The 26,383-nt window shown below is 49.3% G+C and overlaps 1 protein-coding gene across 6 annotated transcripts in view; it reads left to right on the top strand.

The window, feature by feature from the left end:
* SLC39A11 (solute carrier family 39 member 11) overlaps positions 1-26,383 on the top strand; it is a 238,912-nt gene that overhangs the window by 114,854 nt on the left and 97,675 nt on the right. For all 6 annotated transcript variants that reach the window (XM_054688630.1, XM_054688633.1, XM_037493905.2 and 3 more), the window contains one exon: positions 23,188-23,349. In XM_054688630.1, the coding sequence (XP_054544605.1) occupies positions 23,188-23,349 (162 nt within the window). The remainder of the gene's footprint in view (positions 1-23,187; positions 23,350-26,383) is intronic.

The following is a 26,383-nucleotide window of genomic DNA, read 5'->3' as shown; positions in this document are numbered from 1 at the left end:
TTTGTAGAGACATATACTTGGATTTCTTTTGGTGTGTAGGAGTGGAATGACTCGATTATATAGTAGGTGTCTGCTTAAGTTTTTAAGAAACTGCCAAAGTGGTTCTACCCTTTTAAACTGCAGTCAGCAGAGTTCCAGTTCCTCTACACCCTCATCGACACTTAGTATTGTCAGCCTTCATCATTTTAGCTCAATATCAATAATGATATTTCCTGTGGTTTTAATTGCTTTCCCTGGAGACTTCTGGTACTGAGCATCTCTTAACATGCTTATATACCACCTACGTATCTTCTTTGGTGAAAGGTCTGTTGAAAACCTTGCCCATTTTTTAAAACTGAATAGTTTTCTGGCAATTGAGTTTTGAGAGTTTTTTGTATATTCTAGGTGTGTCCTTTAATCAGGAATGTGATTTGCAAATATCCCAGTTCATCTTTTCATTGTCTTGACAGTGTCTTTTTGAAGAGCAAAAGATTTTAATTTTATCAAGTCAATTGTTCAATTATTTGTTTAATAAGCATGCTTTTCTGTAAGATCTAGATTATCTTGCCTCACCAGAGGTAACAAAGACACCGTCTTCTATTCTCTTGTGGAAGTTTTATAGTTTTAGGTTTCACATGTATGTTGTGATGCATAGCAGTTTGTAGCTGAGGCAAAAGTCATCTTTTCCATTTAAAAATCGAGGAGACATGTCGAGGAGCTGGATAAAAATGTGTGTGCTATATGTCTTCTTCATTCCATCATCATCATTCTGCCTTCCCCTTCTCCCAGTGATGGGGAGATTTTGAACATGACAGAGGACGATGATGTTCAAGAGAATGAAAAGGAATAAAAAATTCTAGGTTTAAGTTTGACCCTTACAGAAAGAGCTACCAACACAGCCAGCCTTGAATATGATCTCAGGAAAAAAGAAAGCATGAGTGAGGACAGAGATGCTGACTCCAGGATAAATAATCATTAATATATGAACACACACTCACTGGGTGATGTGTCAGAGCTGCAGACATATCAGGGCATGTGCAGCATGTGTGTGTGTGTACATGTGCATGTGTGCACGTGTGTGGCACACTTGTACACTGATAGGAGCAGAGAACAGGAAGGATGGACAGATTGTGGAGCAGTTGGCATCTCTGGATTTGAATAGCTTTTCCATGAAATTGTCCCCCTTTGCAAGTTTACTGGCACGTGCTGGAGAACCTCAGCGGGGCCATGGCCCCTCTCCCCTGCTAGGAAGCCCTCAGAGAGTGGCAGCTGTCTCCACAAAGGTGCCTATTATCCTGGCTGTTACGAAAGCTGCATTTTTCTCCTCTGGCAGCTCTTGGGGACATGAAAAATGCTCCAGTCTGCCTGAGTGTAATTAAACCTTGGGTTGGAGTTTTACCCTGCAGCTTTGCTGGCTAATTCAATAATGATGAATTGAGTGGAATATTTAAAGCATCAATGTGAATGGGATTTAAAATAATGTATACAGTGTACTTAATTACATTCCTTGTGACTCCCCCTGGCCCAGCCCTCCAGTATTGCTCCAGCATCCCATCTATTTGCACCGGCGTCACCTTCCCCAAAATAGCCCCATTTCCTTCTCTCCCTCCTCTGCAGAGATTTGCTGTGTGTCCTTTGGCTTCCACGTTTGAGATGTATTGACCCACCTGGGTCTGATCGTGAAACTCCCTCCCTCCCTGCTGTTTATTCGAGGTGCAGCCTCTGTCTCTGGGGTCTGAACTGATTAGACCACATCAGGGGAAAGAATTAGAAGTGCCTGAGTCCCAGCTGAACTGCTTGTCCCCTTGCATCATATCTAGTGTGTGCGGAGGGAGGGGGGCACTTGCTAGGCATACAGACAGCACCCTGTCTCCATCCTCCATCAAAAGCACCTCTACTCGCTGGCTCATGCCTCACCCTTCCCCTCTGCACTGTCTCCTATGGTTCCTTTGGAAGCGAGATTTGAACATGAAACGAGACAGGCCCCTGACTTTTCTTTCTGATAGCTTCTGGCTGCTGTACCAGCCCCTTTGCCTGCAAAGCAGGAGACATTTCCAGACCCTTGAGTTACCAGACAGCAGCATTTGCCCTTCCTCCTGGGTGGGCTTTGCTCGCATCTCTAAGACAGCCTTGCGGGTGGACACGTCAGCTCCCCGGTGCATCCTCTGGGCAGCCAACTTGCTGGGGAGGGAGCTTTCCTGCCACATAGCCCCACACTTACGAGCTGCACTGCTTGGATCTGGGGCAGGAGCAAGGAGAGATGGACCTGCATCTGGTGGGAAGTGCAGGGTGCATGCTGGATTTTTCTCTCGTCCCACTTGCCTGTCCCAGAGGCCTCCTCTCCCTGGGCAAGCATTTACCTGGCATTTCCAAGCTGCTGCTCTCTGGTCCCACCCTCAGCTGCCAAGGCTGTATTTCAGCTGCAGTTTCATCTTAATCAAGAAAGGAGCTTGTGGTTGAAAGGGAGAGAACCCCACTTCAGCCTAGTCAAAGCTCACAGAGTCCAGGGGTGATGGGATCAGCCTTGTGGGCACTGGAATTAGGATCTGCAAAGCTGACGTGTGTTTATTCACTCAGCTCTGCTCGGCCCCCAGGTCTCTCCTTTCTGTGTTGCTAGCTCTGCAAACCCGCTTTCTCAGCTACGCTCAGCCAGTGAGGCGCACCCACCAGCTCCCAGGATACTGCTCCTGAGAACGTTGAGTATGAGGTTCTGGCAGAGCTGGTAGTGGTGCCTGCCAGGCCCAGCTCACCACCCCGGGGAGCAGATGTATCCCGTACCCCTGAGAATGGTGGTGGGATGCAGGTAGAGAGCAGGAGACACCCCCAGATGGTACAGACATTTGGGGTGTGGTTCTTGGTTCCAGTTCCCTTTACCTCCAGAACTCTGTCTGCAGGGAGGGATCATAGACCTCTTCCCCCACACCCCCAAACCCCCCAACGCTGCACCAGGACAGGAGCAAAACCATCATCCTGGAAGGGCCTGGCTCCTTCCTGCACCACCTGCAGATCTCGGAGATAGGCGCCCTCTCTGCAACCAGGGAAGGGAGGTCGCTTGGCTATTCAGATAATTAGTGAAGGATATCGGAGGCTCATTAGCAGATAAACTTTTTCCAATTAAAAGATAAGTGAGACCGCAAGTGATGCTTCAGGCCAGTCAGTAGCAGTGTTATCTTAGAGCTACTTGACAGTCAGCCAAAAATCTGCAGCAGAGCATGGCCAGACGAACAGGGAGAGGGCTCTGTGTCTGCAGCGCATCTGGGCTCTGTGGGACCAGCCTCTTGGCTGCTTCTTTCACTGGTGCTTTGAGCCAAGGTGGGAAATGGATGAGAGGTGATTTGGGGGTCTGCTCTGCAGATGAATGAATTGCCTCTGGCACAGCACCATCTTCAGCCAGAGAGCCAGGAATAACCCCCAGCCTCATGCTGCCTGGTCCCCCGAGACCCTTGCAGGTGGATAACGGAGTTTGGATAGGAATGTTTCTCCCTTTGAACTGTGATCTCAGTGCCTAAATGCAGGAAGTTCAGAGATATCCCAGGGCTCTGCTGGTTAGGGCGACAAGGAGGGCATTTCCAAGGTCTCTGCCTGGATAGACGTGGCAACCAGGGAGAGTTCCAGAATACACCTGTGTTCCAGGTGTGGGTCCTCAGTGGGTTCTGCTGACTCCCCACCTTCCTGCCCCCAATTAGAATTGCTTTAGGTATTGGTTGCAAATATGATTCCTTCCCTACTTTAAAGCCACTTAAATGAGGTAGGTTTTTAATGTGCAGATGTAGGAAAAGCTACGGTTTCTATTCAGCAAAACTAACAATGAACGCAATATTATTTCTTTTGGGTAAAAAAAAAAATGTTGGAAAGGACATATGTCCAGGTATTAATGTAATTTTCCTGGCAGGATACATTAGCATCCACGATCACGGGCTGCCTTGGGAAGAGAAACTTGGACTGTGGGGTGAGGGCTGGGGGGTGAGGAGACCCCACATTCTCACTTTACTCCTTTGGGTTCCATTTGCATTTATAACCACGTAGCTGTGTTGCTTTTATGCTTTTTAAATGTCAGCAGGGATTACCTGGACTGAGGGATTACGTACCATTTCCCTTTCTTCTTTATGCTCTTTCTGTATTAAGAAAATCAATTTTAGAAAAGTGAGTCCGCAACTCTTACGGTGCAGATTCCCCAGGGAAGGTGCCCAGGCCTCCTCATTTTACAGGCACGTGGGGGGGTCAAAGCATATACCCCCAAGTAAGCCACTTGAGCATATGAATTGTTTGGAGAAGACACTTGAGTAACAGCAGGTGCAGGTAGGGCTTGCTGAAGCCCCCGTCCTACCCAAAAGCAGGACATAAATAAAATTGCCCCTTGAGAAAGGTGCCCTCCCTGCAGCAGCAAGGTGCCTCACCCCTGGTCCCCAGCCGGAGCTCGCCCAGAGGACTGGGCATGGGTGTAGCCGACCTTACATGACCCCATATACCCTCTCTTCTCCCCAGACTAGTCCCCATCTGTGTACTTCCCCACATTTACCTTCCCTAAAAGCCTAAATCCCTTTTCTTTTTGTTGTCATTTCCCTGCAAATTTGTTGTTGTTAAGAAGCTACTTAAAGCCTGAGCTCTAACCTTTGAATCAATCATCACGGAGAGTCTCCCCGTGCACATGTGCTGCACATGTTAATAAGCTGTTTCTTTAGCTTGTTAATCTTTCGTTAGTTTAATTTCCAGAGCCTCAGCTGCAGAACTTAGGGAGAGAGGAGAAGTTTGTTGGTTTTCCTGGCCCCCCCAAGACTTGCTTCTTCACCTCACAGCTTCCAAGGGGGTGTCTTGGCAAAGCCGGGTCAGCACTGCTTGCTCCTTGCCACCATGGCTGGGCATGGGTGACACTGGGGCTGCTTGGGTGCCCACTTTACCTGCTCATGCCTGAGCCTTATCCCCCAGAGAAATCTCAAGCTTCTTCAGGGACCAGCCGGAGAAAACTCACTTTTTAAGAGCACCTGTGCTGAGAACTGGCTCCTCTATTTTAAGATCAGTGGTGGCTAATCCCAGGCATGACATTCACGGGGTTCACTGTCCTAAGGGCTCGGCAGGGGTGCATTTTGGGTGATCTGGCTGACAGATGTTAGAGAGTTTTTCTGTATTTTCACTGTTAATATGATATTTATTATAAATTTTGATAACTACCTCTTGAGACAGATGCAAGTTGGTGCCTTTTTAGCCATAATAGTTTTTTTTTTAAGATTTATTTATGCATACAAGAACTGGGGTACAGGCCAGAGGTGGGGAGGGGGCGAGAGGATTCACCAGAGACAGAGTAGGGAACAGAACAGACAGATCTACTGAGATACACTGCTGAGGGGAGCAGCAGGCGAGACAGGAGAGGTTTGCTGTGCCATGTGGGTTGTTCCCTGGCCGGGGATCGAACTCTTGCTGCAAAGGCTGCGATTAGCTTCATAGGTTGCGTCTTAACCCCTTGCGCCACCAGGGAGGCCCAGCCATAGCAGTTTGCATCTATGTTCTCAAAAGAACATGAGCTAAAGGGCTTATTTCTCGTGTTGCATTTCCCTGGTTTGACTACTAAAGTTAAACAAACCTGGCCCAGAATTGAGGGGCTTTCCTTCTCTCCTCCCTGTTTACTCTCTGGAATGGTTAGCCTGGGAGTATTGTCATTTGCTCCTCGATAATTTGGTCATGTCAGGGAGGGAGACCATCAGTGTTCACTGTGGGTGTTATATAGTCTATGGGTTTGGACACAAGTAGAATGTTATATAGTCTATGGGTTTGGACACAACATTATAGAAGTTTCACTCCCCTAAAAATCTCTGTGGTCCTCTTACTCATCTCTTTCTCCTAACTCCTGGAAACCACTAGCTCTATTCTCCCCATGGAAAACCATTATCTAGGGCCTCCCTGGTGGCCTAAGTGTTAAGTCTCAGTGCTACCACCATGAATACCCACTGCATGGCCTGAGTTCGATCCCCGGCCAGGGAGCTACCCACTCAGGACTCAGCAGACCTCTCCTGTCTCCCCTCTGCTCCCCTCAGCAGTGTATTTCAGTAGATCCACTTGTTCTGCTCCCTACTCTGTCTTTGGTGAATCCTCTTGCTACCCATCCCCACACCTCTGGCCTGTACCCCAGTTCTTCTACACAAAAATAAATAAAATCTTTGAAAAAGAAAATCACTATCTACATGTTTTTCCAGGATGTCATGTAGTTGGACTCATGTAAAGTATGTAACCTTTCCAGTTCGACTTCTCTCACCCAACAATATGCAGTTAAGGTTCTTCTGTGGCTTTTAAAGCAGTGACTAATGCCCCAGGGTCTGGATGCAGCATCATTTATCCATCATGGAAGGACTTCCAGGTTCTGGCCATTCTGAATGGAGCTGTTGTGAACATCCGTGTGCACGTTTCCGTGTGGGCATGCTATTTCACCTCCTTTGGGTAATGCCAAGGACCTCTGCTGACGGATTGTGTGTAAAAGCACGTTTAGTGCAGTGAGACGCTGTCAGCTGTCCCCCAGTGTGGCTGAACAGGTTTGCATTCTTACCCGCAATGAATGAGCTTCTGTCGCTCCACATTCTCGTCGGCATCGGTGCTGTTGGTGTTCTGGGTTTTACCATCTCCTGGGGGAGCAGCGGCATCTCCTAATATCTTAATTGCATTTCCCTGCTGACCCGGGACACCTTTTCTTGTGCTCACTTGTCATCTGCATGTCATCTCTTGTGAGGTGGCTTTAAGGTCTTTGGCCATTTTTCAATTGGTTCTTCTTGTTTTTTTTTTTTTAATTTAAGATTTATGCATACAAGAGCTGGAGTGTAGGCCCGAGATGCAGGGGGTGAGAGGATTCACCAGAGACAGAGTGGGGAGCAGAACAGGAGGATCTACTGAAATACACTGCTGAGGGAAGAAGCAGGTGAGACAGGAGAGGTCTGCTGCGCCATGTGGGTCAGCTCCCTGGCCAGGGATCGAACTCATGCTGCAGTGGCTGGTGATAGCTAAATCGCGCTGAGACTTAACCCCGTCACCACCAGAGAAGCCCCCTTATTGTCAAGTTTTAAGGGCTCCTGGTATATTTTGGAGAACAGTCCCCTTCGCCAAGTTTCCTTCCTGTCTGTGGCTTATCTTCTCATTCTTGACACTAATAAGTACCAACCAAAGTTTTTAATTTTAATGAAGTCTGACTTATCAACTATTATTTTTTTAAAGATTTATTTATTTACGCATGCAAGAACTGGGGTGTAGGGCAGAGGTGCAGGGGGCAAGAGGATTTGCCAGAGACAGAGCGGGGAACAGAACAGGCAGATCTACTGAAATACGCTGCTGAGGGGAGCAGCTGGTGAGACCGGAGAGGTCTGCTGCGCCATGTGGGTCAGTTTCCTGGCCAGGGATCAAACTCGTTCTGCAGTGGCTGGCGGCAGCTTGATAGCACTGTCTTTAACCCCTGTGCCACCAGGGAGGCCTTTATCAACTATTATTGTTATTGATTTGTTTTTCACAATTAACAGTTGCTTCTATTTTCCAACATTTTGCTAGTCTACTTGCTCACCGTTGCTTTTTGCATCCACACCTGCCTCATGCCCCCTTTAATATTCTTCCGCTTTGTGGGTCTCTTAATCGTTTCTAAAAATATCTTCATCTTTCTCTGACTCCTGAAAGAAAAATTGAGTTGCATTTAAATTTCTAGGTTGATAGGAATGTTTATTCCCTGAACTGCTTCAAGGATATTATCCCATTTAGACTACTCTCACCAGCCTAAATTTCAGAATCGTGTTCTATATTGCGTATTCTCTATGACCAGTTTAAAAATATAAGTGGCAGCAGCCTACTTTCAATTTGGTCCTTCTCTTGGGTTGCTGATATATATATATATATATATATATATATATATATATATTTTCAGTTGCCTTTGAAGGTTTTTAGTTTCATATGTTGCGCTTGTGTGTGTGGTGTGTGTGTGTGTGTGTGTGTGTGTGTAGCTGCTCAGCTTAAGACCTGGAGTACTCTTTAAAACTGAATAGTCATTTAGAAATTATTATTATTGGGCCTCCCCTGGTGGCGCAGCGGTTGAGCGCTGGGCTGCGAAGCTGCCTGCAGCCTCTGCAGCGCCGGTTCAATCCCCAGCCGCTGGCAAGGATCCCACATGGCGCCACAGACCTCTCCTGCCGTACCCGCTGCTCCCCTCAGCAGTGTATTTCATCAGTCTGCCTGTTCTGTTTCCCCGCTGTGGCTCTGGTGAATCCTCTCACCCTCCTGTGCTTCTGACTGTACCCAGTGCTTGCATAAAAAAAAAAAATTAGAAATTATTATCATTATTGGAAAGCTTTTAGGAATTATCTCTTCAATTTGCACCCTCCCCCTTGTAGTCTCTCTTTTGCTGTGATACTTCTTAGAATTAGGATCTGTGTTCTTTTTTCCCCTTCCCCTGACCCCATGTCCCCAACTTCCCTTAAAGTTGTTCCTCCCTTTACCTCTCTGTGACCTGTGCTCTAGTTTATAAATTAATCATTGAGTAGAATTGAACCTACCATGTAACTTGTCTATTACGTTTTTACCTGAAATGACTATCCCTTTTAGCTGTTCTTATGGCTGCTTCTTAGATGTCTGCTTTTTCTTGGTTCCATGTGGTTCTTAGGGCTTTAATTTCTCATTCATTGCTAGGCACATTGGAGATTTTTCATGTTGTCTGTTCCGTAAAGGCCGTGTTTACCCACTTGGTGGGTGCACTTGCTCTCGCTCCCACTCAGGGGGTTTTATTTTCTTGTAGGCTTTGTAGCTTTGAGGTGCCCGTCCTTGGCTAGCCAGGTGTGCTCTTGCTCCAGGATTGTTTTGCATCACATGTCAGACACTCATCTGGATGCATTAGCCTGGAGCTGATTTTTACAGTGGTGTCCAGGTTGAGGTTTTCCCTTTCCACACAAAGCTGCAACTCAGAATTATGACCTGCTACACTCAAGGTTTTTATTTTTCAAGCATTTTCCCCTCCAGAGACCAGGCAAACTCACAAGAGCACCCTTTTTCTCTATTTTTTTTTATAATTTTTTTTTAAAGATTTATCTTTATTTATTTATACAAGCACTGGGCACAGTTAGAAGCGCGGGAGGGTGAGAGGATTCACCAGAGCCAGAGCGGGGAGCAGAGCAGGCAGAAGGACCGAAGTACACTGCTGAGGGGAGCAGCGGGCGGCAGGAGAGGTCTGCGCGCCATGTGGGACCCTCCTCCGGTGGCCGGGGAGCAGCCGGGGATCAAACCGGCGCTGCAGAGGCTGCGGGCAGCCTTGCAATCCAGCGCTCAACCTCTGCGCCACCGGGGAGGCCCACCCTTTTTCTCTAAATGCACAGTGGATTGTTCTCCCTGGTCTGCCCTTCACAAAGAAACTGGCTTTCTGGTATCTTGTGTTGATTGAATTTTATTTTATTTTTTTTTATTTTTTTAATTTTTTTAAAAGATTTATTTATTTATATATGTAAGAACTGGGGTACAGGCCAGAAGTGCAGGGGGTGAGAGGATTCACCAGAGACAGAGTGGGGAGCAGAATAGGCAGACTGACTGAAATACACTGCTGAGGGGAGCAGTGGGCGAGACAGGAGAGGTCTGCTGCCGCGTGGGAATCTCGCCGGCCGGCCAGGGTTGAACTCGTGCTGCAGAGGCTACGCGCCTGTGCCACCAGGACAGGCCCCTTGATCAAATTTTACCTCCTGCCTTATGTGGCTCAAAGCCAAATTGTTACCCCCATGTGGATGGGAACCCCCAGGCCCCTCTCAGGGGACCCTGGTTCTTCCCCTGGTAGGCTCTGTGCCAGTTTTAGTATTTAGCTCTGGCTTATAGCTTCCTTGTCACAGATTCTGTTTCTCTGTTGTAAGCGCAGAGCTGCATGGAAAACCTTTTTTGTTTATTTGTTTCATCCATCATTTCCAGGTGTTGATGGAGGGAGGTTTTTGTTTTACTCTGATCTTTAGCCTTGCTGGAAATATATCTATTTCTACAGAAATTTAAATTTGCAAAACAGTGGTGCTGACACCTCGTCTTGAGTTATTTATCTTCTGGGTCTGCACGTCGAGGTTCTGGAGGCAACAAGCCGCGCCCCCACCTCACTTCCTAGAGCATCACAAACTGGCATCTTTTCCAAGATTTGTGCCTTGACGTGGCCATACATTTGACAATAAAATGAAATTGCAAACAGATGTTCCCAATCACCAACCTGACGGAGGAGGGGGCTAGGACTTCTGTTAAGCTGCTGGGCAGGGAGGGAGTTTCCGAGTGGGGACAGATGTGATGAGTGGTGAGTTCCTCCCTGAATATTTTTGGTTTATGAGCATATGTGCTGTCTCGTTCCACCTTGCAACTCGGAGATAATGATGCTGCGGCAATGAGGGTCTCAAAGTCATCTTCCGTGTGCATCTGCTGAGTCCATCACTACAGAACAGGGACTGCTGGGACACCCCTACAGCTGGAGGGGGCTCCTGTTAACCCTCCACGGCCTTGACTTGTTTGCTGAGCAGCAGCCCACCTGACATCACCTTGGGTGCGGCCCAGCCGGCCATGTCCAGGATGAAATGGCAGGAAAAGCTCCATCTGCTGATCACATTTCTGAAAGGGCGAATCTCCAACTATTCGCATCCGAATTTCCTGGGGACCTAGGAAAGAACATGTGCTCCGCTCCGGGTTTGCCATGACCCATTCCTGTAGGATGGGGGCCTTTGAAAACTCTCCAGGCGGTTCTTACCCATATGAGAACAGTGCGAGAATGTTGTCCGGGTGCCTCACGGGTGGCGGTGGTGAGGCGAATCATTTTGGGTAAATAGACTCTCCTGTGAGACCAAGAGGCTGCTCACCAAGGGTCTTAGGTGGCTGTGGGTTGTGGTGTGGGAAGGGAGATTCTGCTTAGAGTTGTAGCTAAAGGCTCATCTCTGGAGGTGATTTTATTTTTTTTTGGTGGAGGGGGTGGCTTAAGGCCACTTGTTGCCATGAAGGGGAGAGAAGAAGGCAGGAAAGAATGCAATAAGCATCAGCTTCCTTGGGGTCTGAGTTTAAACGTTACCTGGGTTTCAATTAAGCGAGGCCCTTTCTTCCCCATCGGGGTCTCCATGGCAGCAGGCACAGTGCCATCTGTCTCTCCCGCGCTACCTGCCTCTGGCACAGCCATCCTTCCAGCTCAGCAGAAACCCCCTTCTCCAGGGTTGAGGCTGCAGTGCCAGAGGGTGCGAGGGTGTCAGTGAGGAGGTCAGAACTCGCCGCTGCGAGTTGGTGGGCAGAGTCTACACTTCCGTGACTCCAAGAAACTGGGCACGGCAGGGTAGTCTGTGTGCCACGTCCTGCTCCAGCTCACGTGCTGTTGCCACGGAGCCGAGATGCTCTGTTTGCTCTGAGCCACCTTAGTCAGCACAGGTACCTTGGCCTGTCAGTCTCCCCTCCACCCAGACCTTCCACTCTGAAAGTGGGGTGTGGGGCGGGCAGCCCCCCATCCGGGAGCCACGTGGCGCCCTCTGTGGTCAGCTGTGGAGTTTGTCAAACAAAGACAGTGAGGCCAGTGGCTCCAAATCTGAGCAGAAATGCTAAGGCGAGAGGTGGGGCTCCATGCTGGAAGCTGGCTCCCATGGACTGATTTGTTTCCAGAAAACTGTTCTCCTCTTGGTCCTGTCCCTCCTTACCTATGTGGCCAGTCAACGCCAGGGAGTAAAGAGGCTGGTTCTTCCCACAGTTAGATGCCATTTCACCAAACCATTATGTCTCCAAGGTGAGTTTCTAAAAATGACAGACGCTCACATACACAGTTAAATATTAGGGCCTCCCTGGTGGCGCAGGCAGTTGAGCGCTGCACTGTGAAGCTGTCCACAGCCTCTGCAGTGTGGGTTCAATCCCGGCTGGCCGGCAAGAATCCCACATGGTGCAGCAGACCTCTCCTGTCACGCCCGCTGCTCCCTTCAGCAGTGTATTTCGTCAGTCTGCCTGTTCTGTTCCCTGCTCTATCTCTGGTGAATCCTCTCACCCTCCCTTGCATCTGGCCCATACCCCGGTTCTTGTATAAAATAAATAAATCTTTAAAAACAAAAAAACAAATATTAAACCTGAAAAATGGAAGTATAGCGACCTAATGAGATAGCATCAGAATATACTATGTATTGCATAGAGATCATATTTATGTTTGTATACATGTAAGCATATCGTCTGTCTGTCTGTCTGCTTTTTCTCTGGATATTTGGCAACTCCCCAACATGCTTCAGGGAGATGCCGACCTACTTTATTCCCTCCTCCCCGGTTTTTAGGAAGTATGAAGTGGTATTAATGTTTGCCTCAATAAACTATATTAGATGAGTAAACCTACCCTTGAAATAAATGAAAGAACAGGAAAGAAATACAAGAAAATTTGTATTCCAAAGCCAAATAAATGGGCTTGAAGGGCACTGGCCCGCTGCTGTTATTGATGGGAAGTCTCTATTATCTCCAGCAGTGGGAGAGCCTTCTTTGAAGCTGAAAATGTCAACATAATTGTGGAATTTAAAAAGCATCCGCCTCGGAGCCAAGTGTCTGCTCTCCTGCCCACATGGCGCGCCAGGGTCTGACCAGAGGGCAAACCGCGCCCCTCGTCCCACAGCTCTTGAGTTTTGCTCCCCTTTGGGACATAAGTTTAAATGCCCAGGTTTACGGGACTTGCCACTTGCTTTCTTTTATGTTGGTATAAATGTGGTACAGGTTCATCATGGGAACTGCAGGAACTCGGCCTGTGTGCCTTGTGGGTGGTCAGTGCCCTTCCACCCTCCCAGAGGTCCTGGGCTGTGCTGTGCTGTTAGCATTCCCCACAGGACAGAGGCACAGAGGTGCCATCCAGGGAGCTGTAGGGCTGCGACATGAACTTGGGCATGTGGTCTCACCATTGCCTTATTTTTATTTATTTGTTTATTTTTTAAGATTTATTTTTTATTTATACGAGAGCTGGGGTACAGGCCAGAGTCACAGGAGAGTGAGAGGATTCACCACAGACAGAGTGGGGAACAGAACAGGCAGAAGGACCGAAGACACTGCTGAGGGGAGCAGCGGGCGAGACAGGAGAGGTCTGCTGCACCATGTGGGTTGCTCCCTGCCCGGCCTGGAATCGAACCCGCACTGCAGAGGCTGCAGACAGCTTCATAGCACTGTGCTTAACCCGCTGCACCACCGGGGAGGCCCATATTTTTATTTCTTAAATCTTTTTTATCGAAGTATATTGCTGCATGAAACAGTTGCTTTAATGTAAGTGAGCTTGGGTCTCCCTCCCACAGACTGTCACCCAAGAGGCCCCTGTGCCATTACCTGGGAGCAAAAGGGAAGAGGAAGGTCCAGAGAGCCCTCCTGGCTCATTCTTTCCACGTGCTTCCCTGTTTGCACCTGCTGAGGGGCTCGGTGCCATGTCCGCTGCTGGAGCTGTGTCTGCCCTGTGCCTACCCTCACCCACTGTCTGTCCTCAGCTTTGGCTGGTGGTTCCCAGAGGAGAACAGGGAGATTCTACCCTGATCAAATCCCCTACCTCCCTTCCAACGGTGTGCACTTGGGCACGCACACACACACACACACACACACACACAATATGCATATACAGAAAAGGCGAGTGAAGGGAAACTTCTGGGGCTCCAGACACTGTATTTTTCTTCTTCTGAGACAAGCAGGCCCCCGGTGTCCGGTTCGGACCTGCTGATGGGGCACGGACGTGGTGGTGCGGTGTGCAGGGTCTGCAGGCATCTCCCCTGGGCTGCCCACCTTGTTCCATCCACATTCTGCTCCTTCCCATGGCGGGGTCATCCTTCATACCGTGTGGGTTGGTACCAGGAGCACTGGGGTGAAGAGGGGGTTCCCTTTATTGCTTGGAGCCCCGTTCTTGTCGATTTGACTTTCTTGACACTGGGCCCCGAGCTGCAGTTCCCTCTGCATCCTGTGTGAAATGTTTCTTGAACAGATTAATAGCGTGAAAATATTGCTGGGGAAATATTTATCTAATTAAGAAGACAAATTTTTAGAGATCAACATTTGGCTGCATTTACATAATGTGTAAATTGTTCGCATCACAATTATATGCGAATTGCTCCTTAACTCACAAGCCCACGCTGATGGGGAACGAGCTGCCCCCCACCCCGGGACGCCCATCGGACATTCCGAGGCTTCACTTGCTAGCTCTTTAGGTCATGCTAACAGGGCTTCTTCTCGACTCAAAAGAACACTCACGCTTCTGTCCTTTGCAGGTTCTCTCCTCCTCTCTTCCAGAAAAGGGGCTTTCTCTGCTGATCCTCGTGGGGTGCTGTGCGGGCGCCCCCACACTTCATCCACTGGGGTTTCTTCCTGGTTAGTAAGCGCACCTGTTGAGAGGCAGCTCTGCCCTCTCCCGTCCCATCCCATCTTCTGAATCTGAACGGTCCCTGGGAGGCCCTGGTCCAGGTGAGGAAGGGCCTGCCCTGTGGGGCCAGTTGCCTGCCGTCCACGTGCCCCTCTCAAAGGTGCTTCTGGGCCTCGTTGTCCCTAATCCTGCTTTCTCGGGATGAAATGTGGGTCCCGACGACCAGGACTGACCAGGTTGAGAACATTGACTGCTTTTGTGGTCGGTGTGGGGGGTCTGGCCAGGAGGTTGTTGTAGGTCATTGTGCAGAGAGCAAGCCTTGACGAGGCGACCCGCCATTTGGGCCTGAAAGCTGAGTGCAAGTCCTCTTTGCTCTCCCAAGTCTACTTTATTCTGCAGCCTGGGACACCACCTGCCGAGCTGATAGCGCAGCTAGCTAAGTGCTTTGCAGGAGCGCACTTCTTTCAGAGAGTAACGGGGAATAACGGGGCCAGGCAGGACTTGGAGAATACAAGGCGCCCGCAGGATCGAGCCTGCCCTGGCATCTGGTGGTCATGGCAGCTCCAGCAAGGGGAGACTTGAGGCTGCCAGGTGGCACAGGCTGATGGAAGATTTTTATTTGACGCAAGGATCTGACATTTCCTGTGAAGATAATGCAACTACTTCTCAGTGTCTAATCTTAAGCTCCCATGCTGTCCCCACTAAATGTTTGGAAAATTGTTCTGTGTAGCCCTAGGTGCCCAGATGAAACTGTTGGGACCCCTAATTGGGCAGTGATATGGGGCTGGGGCATATTGAGGTGCAGACAGAGCTGTAGTTAAACAGCCTAAAACACTGTTTTTCAAAATTTTGTCTGTGTCAGAGCTACCTTGCGGTGGGGCGGGGGCATATGACATGTCCAGTGCAGACTTCTGGGTGCCTCTCCCAGAGGTTTTGATTCAATAGCTCTGCATTTTAGGGATCCCCCATGACGCCACTCTAAATGGTCTTCCCTCCACACTTGGGGACATGGTGGTCTAGCACATGGTGGTCTAGGCAGGTGGAGGGAAGGCGGTAAAGCCCCATTATGTCGAAGGGGGGAGTGATAAGTTGATACTGGCTATTGGATGTGAACCCTGAAATATGTCCTTTCCCCTCGGCTGTTTCTCCTCGCCCAGTGATGTGCAACCGCTTAAGTGAAGCAAGGACCTGCCATCTTTGAGGGCAAGACTGAGCGTCGTTGGCAAAGCCCCTACAAATATCCATGTTCTCAAGATGCTCTTTCTCCAGGGGCTCTTTCGAAGCACATGCCTGCTGCTGCTGGACCCCCTCAAAGCTATTAGGGGGTCTTTCCCGTTGGGGGTTGGGGAGCAAGAACTGCAGAGACAGCTCTGGAACCCACTGCCACTGGTTTCTAGCCCGCAGGTCATTCATCATGACTAGTTCATGTTGATAACATGGTTGTTTGTCTCTCTATAGCAGGAGCGCTGACCCTGTAGGTGGACATTTTAATCTTTTTGGAAATTTTGGCTCCATTTGTCGAGCATAGAAATTATTATCTCACTTAGATATTTGGAGCCAGCAATGTTTTCGTGGGTGGTTTGCTTAATGGGTGAGAAATCTTTAGCTCATAGCGAACCCGTGTCTTCTTCTGATGTACATTTAATTTTTACCAATTATACAGATCTATTTGTATCTGTGTTGTTGCTAAGCAATTGCTTATTCATAAGCATCAAAGATAAGCCAGGACTACTTTCAGTGCCTGGAAAATATGTACCGACTAAAGAGGGAATTGAATCAGCCTCGTTCCACAGGCAGCATTTGACCCTCTGATAATTGTGTGGCTTGTGATTATTAGAACGATAAACAGAGAGATCTATTATAGTTACAAAGAGGTTACGCTGAGCTTCATGTTTCCTAAATTCCAGATGCTTCTCTGCTTGAAGGCTCCTCACTGAGCATAATAAACACTGGATCTCTTTTCCCACGAAGTCTCTGTGGTCTCCAGCCAAGTCTTGTCCTGCCCGGGGATGTGACCCATTGGGCACATTCTTGAAGACTGTGCACCCAGCGTGCACAGGGTGTGTGGCTATTTTCATTGTGGGGTGTAGAGTTTGCCCAGCTTCTCCCCAACCTAGACCTTTGGGCCCAAGTAGGATCGTCCGATCCAATACAGGATACCCAGTTAAATGCAAATTGCAACTAGTGCATGCTTTTTGGTATATGGCCCTGTGCAATAGCTGGCATCATCTTAACCTAAAAAATGCTAGTTTTTTTTGAAGTTCAAGGACAATAGGGTGCCCTGTTTTTTTCTTTGCTCGATTCAGCCACTCTGGCAAGGGTCTTTTCACAGTAGAGTCTGCTCCTCTGTGTATGCTGTTTGCAGAACTGCTGTGCTGTTTACAGCTTACAGGAATGCCAGGGCTATGGGGAAAAGAAGCTCAGGGAAGTCACAGATGTTCTTGGCAGTGTCTGCTTTGCAAAGAGTGATGTTTCCACACATACAGAGAAGCAGCTCCGGGATCATAGTAGGCAGTGTCATGCCTAATGCAATTTGTATACCTTTTTGTTTAAAGGCACTGTACTGTCATGAATCATCTCAAAAAGGAACTTAAAAAATTGAGGCTGAAACTTCAAGCCAGCCAGGTGGATGCATCTGTCTAACCTGGTTCATACCTGCTGCTCGCAGCTCGGTCTCATTAGTCATTGATAGACGTAAGTGGATCACGGGAAAATTACCCTGTCTGCATGGAATTAGCTAATCACATCATCATTATTTAAAGAGGCCTCATTTGGGCAAAGGACCTTTCATAAAAGAGCAAAGAAATATGCCTAAAACGATGAAAAATGTTCACTTGTAGTCAGAGAAATACGAATTAAGGAAAATGTCATTCCCCCTGTACGTGAATACATTTATTTTAAATGTGAGATGCCCAGGATGAGTAAGAAATGGTGAGATGAGAACTTAGAAACTGCTCGCAGGAGTGTAAATGGCATGGCCTTTCTGGAAATTAATTAGACAGAGGCTTTGAGGCCCTTTGATCAACAGCTCAACTTCTGGGAGCTTTGTTCAAATTTCTGATTGTTTATAGAAGTTCAAGCCTTTACAGTGATATTTAGAGAGAAACAATCAGGAATAGCCCAGGCACCCGGCGGCGGAAGTATGTGGACAGCGCTCTGTATGCTAGAAGCTTCCGAGTGTCTCCGAGCACCTGGGGGATGCGCCAGTGGGGGCAGTCACTGGGCCCTGTGCCGGACATGGGCTCTAAGTCATGTCAACCTGCCTGAAAAAACATGGAAGGGGCTAAATTAAGTTCTGAATGTTATTTTTTTTTTTTCAAGTGATAGGATTATATATGCTTTCCATTCCCTTCTGGATGCTTCGAGGTTCTCCAAACAAGGCTGTGGGTAGAGGCCCGTAGTCCTTGCTGATAACATGGTTGATTGTCTCTTTATAGCAGAAGAGCTGAGCCGGTGGGTGGACACTGAGGTTTTCAGCCCAAGTGATATAGAACCAAACCAAGTTTTCTAACAACATGGCTTCATTCAGATTGGCTTGGATTTCCTTCTTCTCATCAACGTTATAGCAAGATGGGGAAGCACAAGGACAGGCTGTGTTTTACGGGGGGCACCTGCCCAGCGGCGGGTGGGTGGATGGCTGACTGGCCACTTGGGTTCAGTACACTTCTAACTGGGTGACGTGTGAATGAACGCTCTGCTCTTGGTTGGATGCCAGGATGATACGTTTGCAGCATAGCTGTTGGTGGCTCAGAGGGTTCCAGAAGCTGTAAGGGCCCCCGGGTGAGAGCCTGGAAGGCTCAGGAGCTGAGGAAGGCACCAAGAATGTCCCATGTCCTTCCTTCTGCCTTCCACCATCTCTAAGTTGGGCTTCCCATCAGCAGCACCTCACTCTCCCCGTCCCCAAGTCCTGACAGTGAAGTCGAGGGCCAGTGTCCACTGGGTCGAAAGATGGCACTTAGGACAAGAGTCAAAATAAACCCCTCGCAAGTCCTTTCTCTCTATTAAGCCATCAGGACTTGGCTCGACAGGAGATCAAAAGCCAAGAATTAATGTATTTTGTTTTCCTATTTCAACTGAAGTCTCTCCTTTTGGGGGGAAGCTATAGCCGGAATTAGACCAGGAAAGGTGGCAGGTGGGAAGGGAGCATTGGGTAAATGAAGGGATCTAGACCTTTTCTTTACTGTCAGATGCAGAGACCTCATTTTCATTTATAAGATGCTTCAGCTACACTGTTGGCTCAGTGGCAGGAAGTCAGTGGTTGGCCAACAATTAGTTACAGCAAGCACATGAAAGAATGAAGGATCTCTGCATGAAGACCCCTTCACCACCCCCCCACACACAATTTGCTAAGCTGTTTCGTGGGATAGGTCAGTCCCTCTTACAAGGTCCAGTCATTCAGGAATCAGGAAGCCCTAAGACAGAATCAGTGCATGAAGTCAAGGCAGGAACCTTCCCTGGATGGGTGACCTTTCTGGGTCGGGGAAGCAGGATCTGCCCCCTAGTGGCAAGAGGGAGGCACTGCCTCTTGTGGCATCTGGAATAACAAAGCGACCATTTAAATTTCATAAAGAAGAAACGGTTTTAGGAGCCATTGCGTCAGGACCTAAGCAAAAGGCCTTCAAGCCATTACAAACCAGTATGATAAAGGCTAAGAAAATCAGAAAATATTTCTGTGGTTTGGAACGAGTGGAAGATGAAGCCCTACATTAAAACATAGAGTCAAATAGGAGTAGCTAATGTGAATTGTGCTTTTCATGCGCCAGGCCTGGTGCCAAGAGCTTGGCATGTGTTTCAGTTCTCATAACAGTAGACACGGCTGTTGAGGGCACTGTGGCCCGGAGAGCGCACTTGCCTGCAGCCTGCGGCTAGTCTCGATGCACCATCAGCCTGGCGTAACCGGGTCTGCCCTCACCATATGCACTGACTGTAAATATGCAAAAAACAAAATCCACGTGCATGAGCTGGGCAAGAGGCCGGGACCAATGGTGGCTGTTGTGTTAGGGATATGGGGACTTTTATGCTCGTTGGGGAAGAGTCTTCAGTGTAGTTGTGTGTTGTTTTGTAGTGTTCACAGCTTTGCAGAACCAAACGAGACTCGTGGGTGGGGGTAGAGACCATCTTGGCTCAGTGTGATGGCTCCGAGCTCGGCTTCAGGCAGGGCTGGGAGGACCACCTGCACACATGAAAAGTGCCGTGGGACTGCTGAGAAGTGCCTCGGTGGGCCTGGGTTTCCCTGTGTGCCACGGTTGATGCCAACCAGCATTAAGCATCCGAGGACAGAGAGCAGCCTCTTCCCAACCTCCCCCTTACACAGGGGATAAGCCAGGAACAGGCCAGTCACTGCCCGCTGCTCCCCCTGCCAAGAGCCGGAGGCACAGACTGAGGAGCTCTGCTCGCAGGCCGGGGAAGGGCTGTGAGACCCTCTGGCAGGGACTAAGAAGAAGACTCCACAGACAGCAGCACAGGCTCGACGGAGTCAGCAAGACAGCTGCCGGGAGACCTCTCTGGGCACGAGACAGACTCCTGAGGTGCCAGGGCTGGGGGTGTATCTAGGTTTTAGCGCTGGGGTTTGAGAACAAAGGAATTGAACCCTGTTGGCTGAGAAACAAGGAGCATGGACTCGGCCGGAGTCCCCTGGCCGCTGCCGGTTGTGGGCAGCGTGAAGGGCAGCTGGGGGTCATGCCGGCTCCTGGCCGTCTCCAGGCAGAACTGGTCTGGTCTCAAAGCTGCGACTCTTCTTCTGGGTCTGTCATCCCCTTTTCTTCCCACAGCAGCCAACTTGATAAGCTATGGAAAGATAACTCAGGAATGGAAGAATAATTCATAAGGAAAACAACAGGCCAAGGAAATTCCTCGTAGCAGGTGTCCAGGTCTAGCTCATCAGGTTTTGTTGTTGTTTTGTGATTATTTAGCCTTTATTTATTTTATTTTTTATTTTATATATATTTTACATTATTCTTCCTTTTTGTACAATGTATGCTTTTCCCTCTCAGGTGTAGTCCCCGTAGAATTCCCACCACCAGTTCATGCAGGTGCATCATCGCCCTAGTCCCTCCTGCTCCTCCCTCCCCTGTTTTGATCCCTCTCTCTCCCCCACTGCAGATTGTCTCTGTTTTATAGTTGCCTGTTAATTTTGTTTTTTAATTTGTTATAATTATTTTTTCCCCAATCCCTTATTTGGTTCTCCTACATTCTTCCTAATAAGTGAAACCATCCTGTATTTTTCTTTCTGACTTATTTCACTAAGCATAATCCCTTCCAGCTCCTTCCATGTTGCTGTGCATGGCATGAGTTTATCTTTTTTGATTGCTGAGCAATATTCCATTGTGTATATATACCACATCTTTTTTTTTTATTTTAAAGATTTATATATTTATGCATACAAGAGCTGGGGTATAGGCCAGAGATGCGGGGAATAAGAAGACTCACCAGAGACAGAGTGGGGAACAGAACAGGCAGACCGACTGAAATACACTGCTGAGGGGAGCAGCGGGCGAGACAGGAGAGGTCTGCTGTGCCATGTGGGTAGCTCCCTGGCCGGCTGGGGATCAAACTCAGCTGCAGAGGCTGCGGATTGCTTCATAGTACTGTGCTTAACCCCTTGAGCCACCCGGGAGGCTCCCTATATCACTTCTTCTTGATCCAGTCATCTCATTTTGGGCATTTGGGTTGTTTCCATATCTTACCTATTGTAAGTAGTAGCTCATCAGGTGTTACCTTGTTTACCAGCCCGTGGGGGACAGCAAAATTGAACAAAATATTGTCCTTGAGTCAGGTCCAGCCCCTGTTCCAGGACCCTTCCTGTCTCATTAAGTGGTGATTTCATGTTCAAATTCAGCTTGAATTAGATACAGGAAGTCATTCTAACCCCATAAATGATTAATGAAGCAGAACTAAAGTCTTAGCTACACTCATGTTGCTAAAATTGTGAGTTTTTTCTCCCAAATGATGCCGGTTCTCTAGGAAACAGGAAAGAAGGAAAAATACAAGGAAACGGGCCTTCCTTTCCCTGCTTTTGATCAGCTTCTGGTTTTGTCCGTGTGTCTACAGCCTGTGGTGGATAGATCCCAACCAGCCTTCGTTTTATGTTTTGCGACCGGGGTTTAGAAAGCAGGGATTGCCAAGTTTTCTGCGCTTAGTAGACAAGGATTTGTCTATTTGTGCAGAGATATCTTGGGGCCGTTTTTAATGTCCCAGGGGCTGGTGATCTGCTCATCTGCGTGTGCCCTGGGGGCCTGGTTCGATTTGTCCAGTTACGTCATCACGGTGACAGCAAACATCCTGTGTTTCTAGGGGGCTGGACTCGTGGGTGACGAGCGCAGAGGTTAATGTGGCGTTGATCTGGCCAGATGTTCCCAGGCTGAGGTCCGTTCCAAGCGACTGCTGATCCACATGGTCTGACAGGCTCATGTGCTGTCTTGGGGCTTGTCGGGAGCAGGATGATGACTGATAGGGGATCCCCCCAGCCTTCTCTCACCCCAAACCCCAAAAGGTCATGCCACTCAGCTCCCAGGTTCCCTCTGCACCCTAAACATCTCAGCATTTCAAGACCTGGACATCCTGCAGGGGGGTTTCCTTCCTTTCCTGGTGAGCAGCATTCACCCCCTCTGGAGAGAAAGGACCTGGCTTGACCCCCTGTCTAACTTGGAGTGGCTGTGTGACCCTGGGCATGTGGCTCTGCCTCTCTGCTCTTCCTCGTAGGTTACAGGGAATGGTCTCAGCTTCTGGGGGCTCTAAGGGCTGAGGATTAATCCAGATGTTTCCAGTACCACCCTCTCCAGTGTCTCAGATGCCATTGTCCACATGAACTGCCCTGTTCCACCTCGGAATGTCCTTCCTCTTTGCCAAGTTGCACTTCCAAAGTGGCCAGACCTGCCCTCTTTGAGAAACCTCAAGGGTCTGGTCACTAGTACTGCCTTATCCCTTCCCCTCTTGGCAGTGCCTGGAGGGTGAGGGTGTGTCTTGGCTGGGGAGGTCGGGTGGGATAGGAGAGAAGCTGCCTGTGCTCTGTCAAGATGGGCTTCAACTGTCCTCCCTGCACACTCCTTAGTGGCTCTGGCCGCACGGGGCTTGTTCTGCTGTCACATGTGCGCGCTGCCATTGCACCTGCCGATGAAATTTTCACAGGCTGGGACCCGAGGCAAGGGGCGCCATTACCTCTGGTAGCCTTTACATTTCTCGTGGTTGCCATGAACATCTGGGGCTGGGGTGTGCGTGGGTGCTCCCGCCCCTGAGGCTCCTGTGCTTCAGTGGCCGGAGGGGGAGAGCCGGATCCTTGGGTGACACGGCTCTCCTGCCCCTTCCACTGACAGGATTTTGTTCACCCCCTCCCTGTCTGTCTGTCTTCTCTTACCCCAGGGGAGAGTTGCAGGTTTGCTGGTAGAACTTTTCGCCTCTGAGCTCTCACTGCAGAGTGCCCCTGTCAGGCCTGTGCGCTCCCGGGAGACAGGAACCCCAGGGCTCACCTAATCCTCACAGGGCCCCTCAAAATGGAGACTGTTATCGCCCCGTTATGTGAATCAGAAACTGAGGCACAGAGATATTAAATAGCTCCTTCGGGGCCACACAGCTGTCCCCTGGCTGAGTCAGGGAGGAAGCCAGTCCCGGGGACTAGTTCTGGAATCTGCTCCCTGTCAGCAGGCAGTGCTGCCTGTCTTGAAGGGAGTTGCTATGACACCCCATTCTTTTGTCATTATTTGTTCCCCGTTAGTGCCTGCACATTGGGTGCTGATCGTCCACTCTGTGAGTGTTTGCTGAATGGACACATGAGTGAGGGGATGAGTTGCTGACGGGAGACCTGGGCCCTTGGGGAGTCAGGAAAGAGACCACCTCTGGTCCCGCAAGCTTCCTCCTGCTGCTGCGTGCTGGGTGCCCACATGTGTGTTTTCAAAGCGCTTCCCTCTGTTCTCTTACCACAGATAAGAGCGAGAACGGTGAGGCGTACCAGCGGAAGAGGACAGCGGCCCTGGCCGGGGGGCCCGCAGCCCCAGCAGCTCCTCCGGGGGCCCTGGCACCGTCCGGCGGCAGCTGGCGGAGGATCGTGCTGCTCATCCTGGCCATCACCATCCACAACGTGCCAGGTGAGGCCCAGTCGGCTGCCGTGGGGAGCCCCGTGCCCTTCGCCCCTCACTGCTCACCCCAGGGGCCGTGTGGTGGCTGCACCAGACCATCCTGAGGGATGCTTTGGGTGACTTTTCTCGACTGATCCTTGTATGTTAAGACGTGTCATTCCAGTTACCTCAGACAACCCAGTCCTTTTTCTGCCCCAGCTCCCTTCTCGGCCTGCTTGACCGGGCTATCTGGGACAGATTCAGACCATTGTGTCTTATAAACATGGCGTGTCAGCTGGGGAACAAATGATTTTCCCCAAATTGAGATGGCTACTGAAATCAAAGAAGGAAGCAGACCCACCCAGTCGCCACACTTGCATTTATTAAGGGCGACTCACACAGGCATCCTGGGCCGCGGCTGGGGCAGCATGGGGGCACAGCAGGAGCCACACGACCCACCCTGCCAGGGGTCAGCTTAACCCTGCTCAGCCTGAGGGGCCTTTCTGGGGTGAGGTGACGTGGGATGTGGGGTCTTTGGCCTGCTGAGATGGATGGGCTTGGTTTGGATCATGGGTCAATACCCCGGAGAGCAGCAGTAGGAGGTTGCCTGCCCCCCCGGGGTGGTGCAGTAAGTTGTGAGTGCAGGCCCGGGGCTAAGATGGTGTCTGCACAAGATGGAGTCGCCTAGTTTTCTGCCTCAGGTTCTGCTTCATGCTGTCATTGAAAGTTTGAAATCAGCATAGTTGAACCCAGATGTTTGCCTTACTTGCTTTGTTTTTGTGGGACAACTGTCTCAAATGCCCTTCCGGGCCTTTCCTTTCCAGCATTTTGGAATAATTTCCTCTGTGTCTTTGAATTTCTTTTCAATTTTTTTCTCTGTTGAGGTGATACTGGTTTTCAACACTGTGTATAATTCAGGGGAATAGGTTCAACCTCCTCAGAGGTAAGTCACCGCATTTTGGATTCATTTTCGTTGGGGAAAAAAAAAAAAAGATGTTCTCTTTTGGTGTTCTGTTTCCAAAATAATAGATATATCATTCTGAGTCGCCAGAAAACACAGCTACAATAGACAGATGTTACTGAAAAATAAATTGTGGGAGGCAGAGAAACTCCTCGTCATGTCAGAGACTCACGTGCTCTCTCAACGGGAAGCACTCTCCTCTGTTATTTCTTGTCTGGGTCTTACAATTTTTTTGGTATGATCTTAGCAGCTGGCTTGTCTCTCAAGGTGTCACACCTTAGAATCTCAGCTCTCGAGCTCTTACCTGGTTATCTTGAAAAATTGCTTGAACTCTCTGAGCTTTGGTTTCCCTTCCCATGCTTGGGCCACATGTATGTGCGAAAAGTGGGAGCCGTTTTCAGTGTTAATGAAACCCTGTTCGCCATCCCAGCCTTCTTGTCCTTGAGTCCTGAAACATCCACATCCATCTTTTGTTGTTGGGACCTGGAATTTGAGTGGTGATGTCGCCTGGGGGGTGGGGTGCTCAGTGGCAGTTGCCGAGTCCTGGCGGGGCTCATCATGCTGTGGCCCCACTGCCAGGCAAAGACTTGCTGTGCTTATTTCCCTGGGGAGAACTTGACATTCTCCCACTTGCTCAGTAAAGACTCTGTGGGGTCATCTTTAAAGAATGAACATTTCACTGTGTCCTGCTTTCTAGTATATATGAGATCTGTCTAGAGCACTATCCAGTCAGTCAGACACACACATCCTCTCGATGGGGCTCACTGACCTCTGTCATTCCTGTCTTGCTTTTTAAACGTCCATCGTGTGATCCTAGCAGCTGGTTTGCCCCCCAGTTTTATTAACAGCCTCTGTTTCTCAGTTCTCTCTTGACTCTTGCCCTTTGGGTTATGAGTAAACTTTGGGGTGGTTTTCTAGAGCTTGCTATTTGAGAGGAAGTCTTTCGTGGGACCCCAGTGCACAAAGCTGACCCAAGGAGGTCTGCCGTGCTGGGAGGGTTGGGTCCCCTCACCCCAATACCTTAAAGGTCTCCACCTACGACAGTCAAATAGCCAGTCACTTTTAGTCTGTGAAATGCTAGTCAGTAGAGACTTGGCTTATGCTGTCTTTCCAGGCACAGTAGTAGCCATCTCCCTGCCGTTCAAGACCCCCCTCAAACCACTTGATGAGGACTGAGGATCAGTCCAGTTGGTTTAGAACCCAGTAAGAGAGCAATGCAGCCTGGAGGTTTCTGTGCTGGTTGCCTGACTCCCTGAAGAATAAGAGAGTGTTCTGAGAACCAGATTCCACAGTGAGAGAGGAAACTTGTCTGCACCACAGAGGCCCATGCCCTCCATGCTCCCAGGTGCCCCCCATTGAGATGGCTTCCTGAGCTCATTTTGGCAGGTCAAGGGGAGTCTGTGTCTGCTGACGCCACTGAGAACTTGAACTCGTGCCAAGAAACAAAGGTGCATCAGCAGGAAGATGTGTGGAAAGTCACCAAAATGTGGTGACCCTGGGGTGAGAAGGTAGTGGGAAAACTATGGGGACTTTATAATGATGGAAGAAAAAAAAATTAATGAAAAAAATTTAAAAAATGTGACCCTGAAATGTCATTGATACATGTTACCTCTTCCCTGACAAGAGACCCTTGTTGTGCCCACGTCGACCAGTGCAGCCCCCAAGGACACAGACAACCGATGCAAGGGCACAAAGGAGTTTATTACGGGCTCGAGACCGGGCCCTCGACACGCACCGATGCAACGGCAGAGGTCGAGAGCCTCGAACAGAGGAAGCTGGGGTATCTTATAGGGTCACGAGTGGCGCGAACTTTGAAAGAAGCTGGCAATTACTCATTGGCTACTACAAAGGCATTTTGGCGCGCGCGGTTCCAGTTTCAAACTGATTGGACGGTTAGAGATGCTGTCCCATTTATGGACAGGACTGCCCTCATTGGCGGCTGGGGGTGGTCTGCTTTTTCGTCACCAAGTGGAGTGAGGGTTGTGACTGCTGAAACTATCTCCGGAATGCGGCTGGACAAGGACTAACATACTAAGGTGGAGGATATACAAAATGGCGAAACCTCAGCTAAGCTTGGTTCCACATTCCCCCATTTTTTTTTTT

This window comes from Talpa occidentalis, unplaced genomic scaffold (genome assembly GCF_014898055.3).
Source record: "Talpa occidentalis isolate TD23 unplaced genomic scaffold, MPIMG_talOcc4v2.1 talOcc4.7, whole genome shotgun sequence".
NCBI classification, from domain to species: domain Eukaryota; kingdom Metazoa; phylum Chordata; class Mammalia; order Eulipotyphla; family Talpidae; genus Talpa; species Talpa occidentalis.
This window is presented reverse-complemented; position numbering and strand designations above follow the sequence as displayed.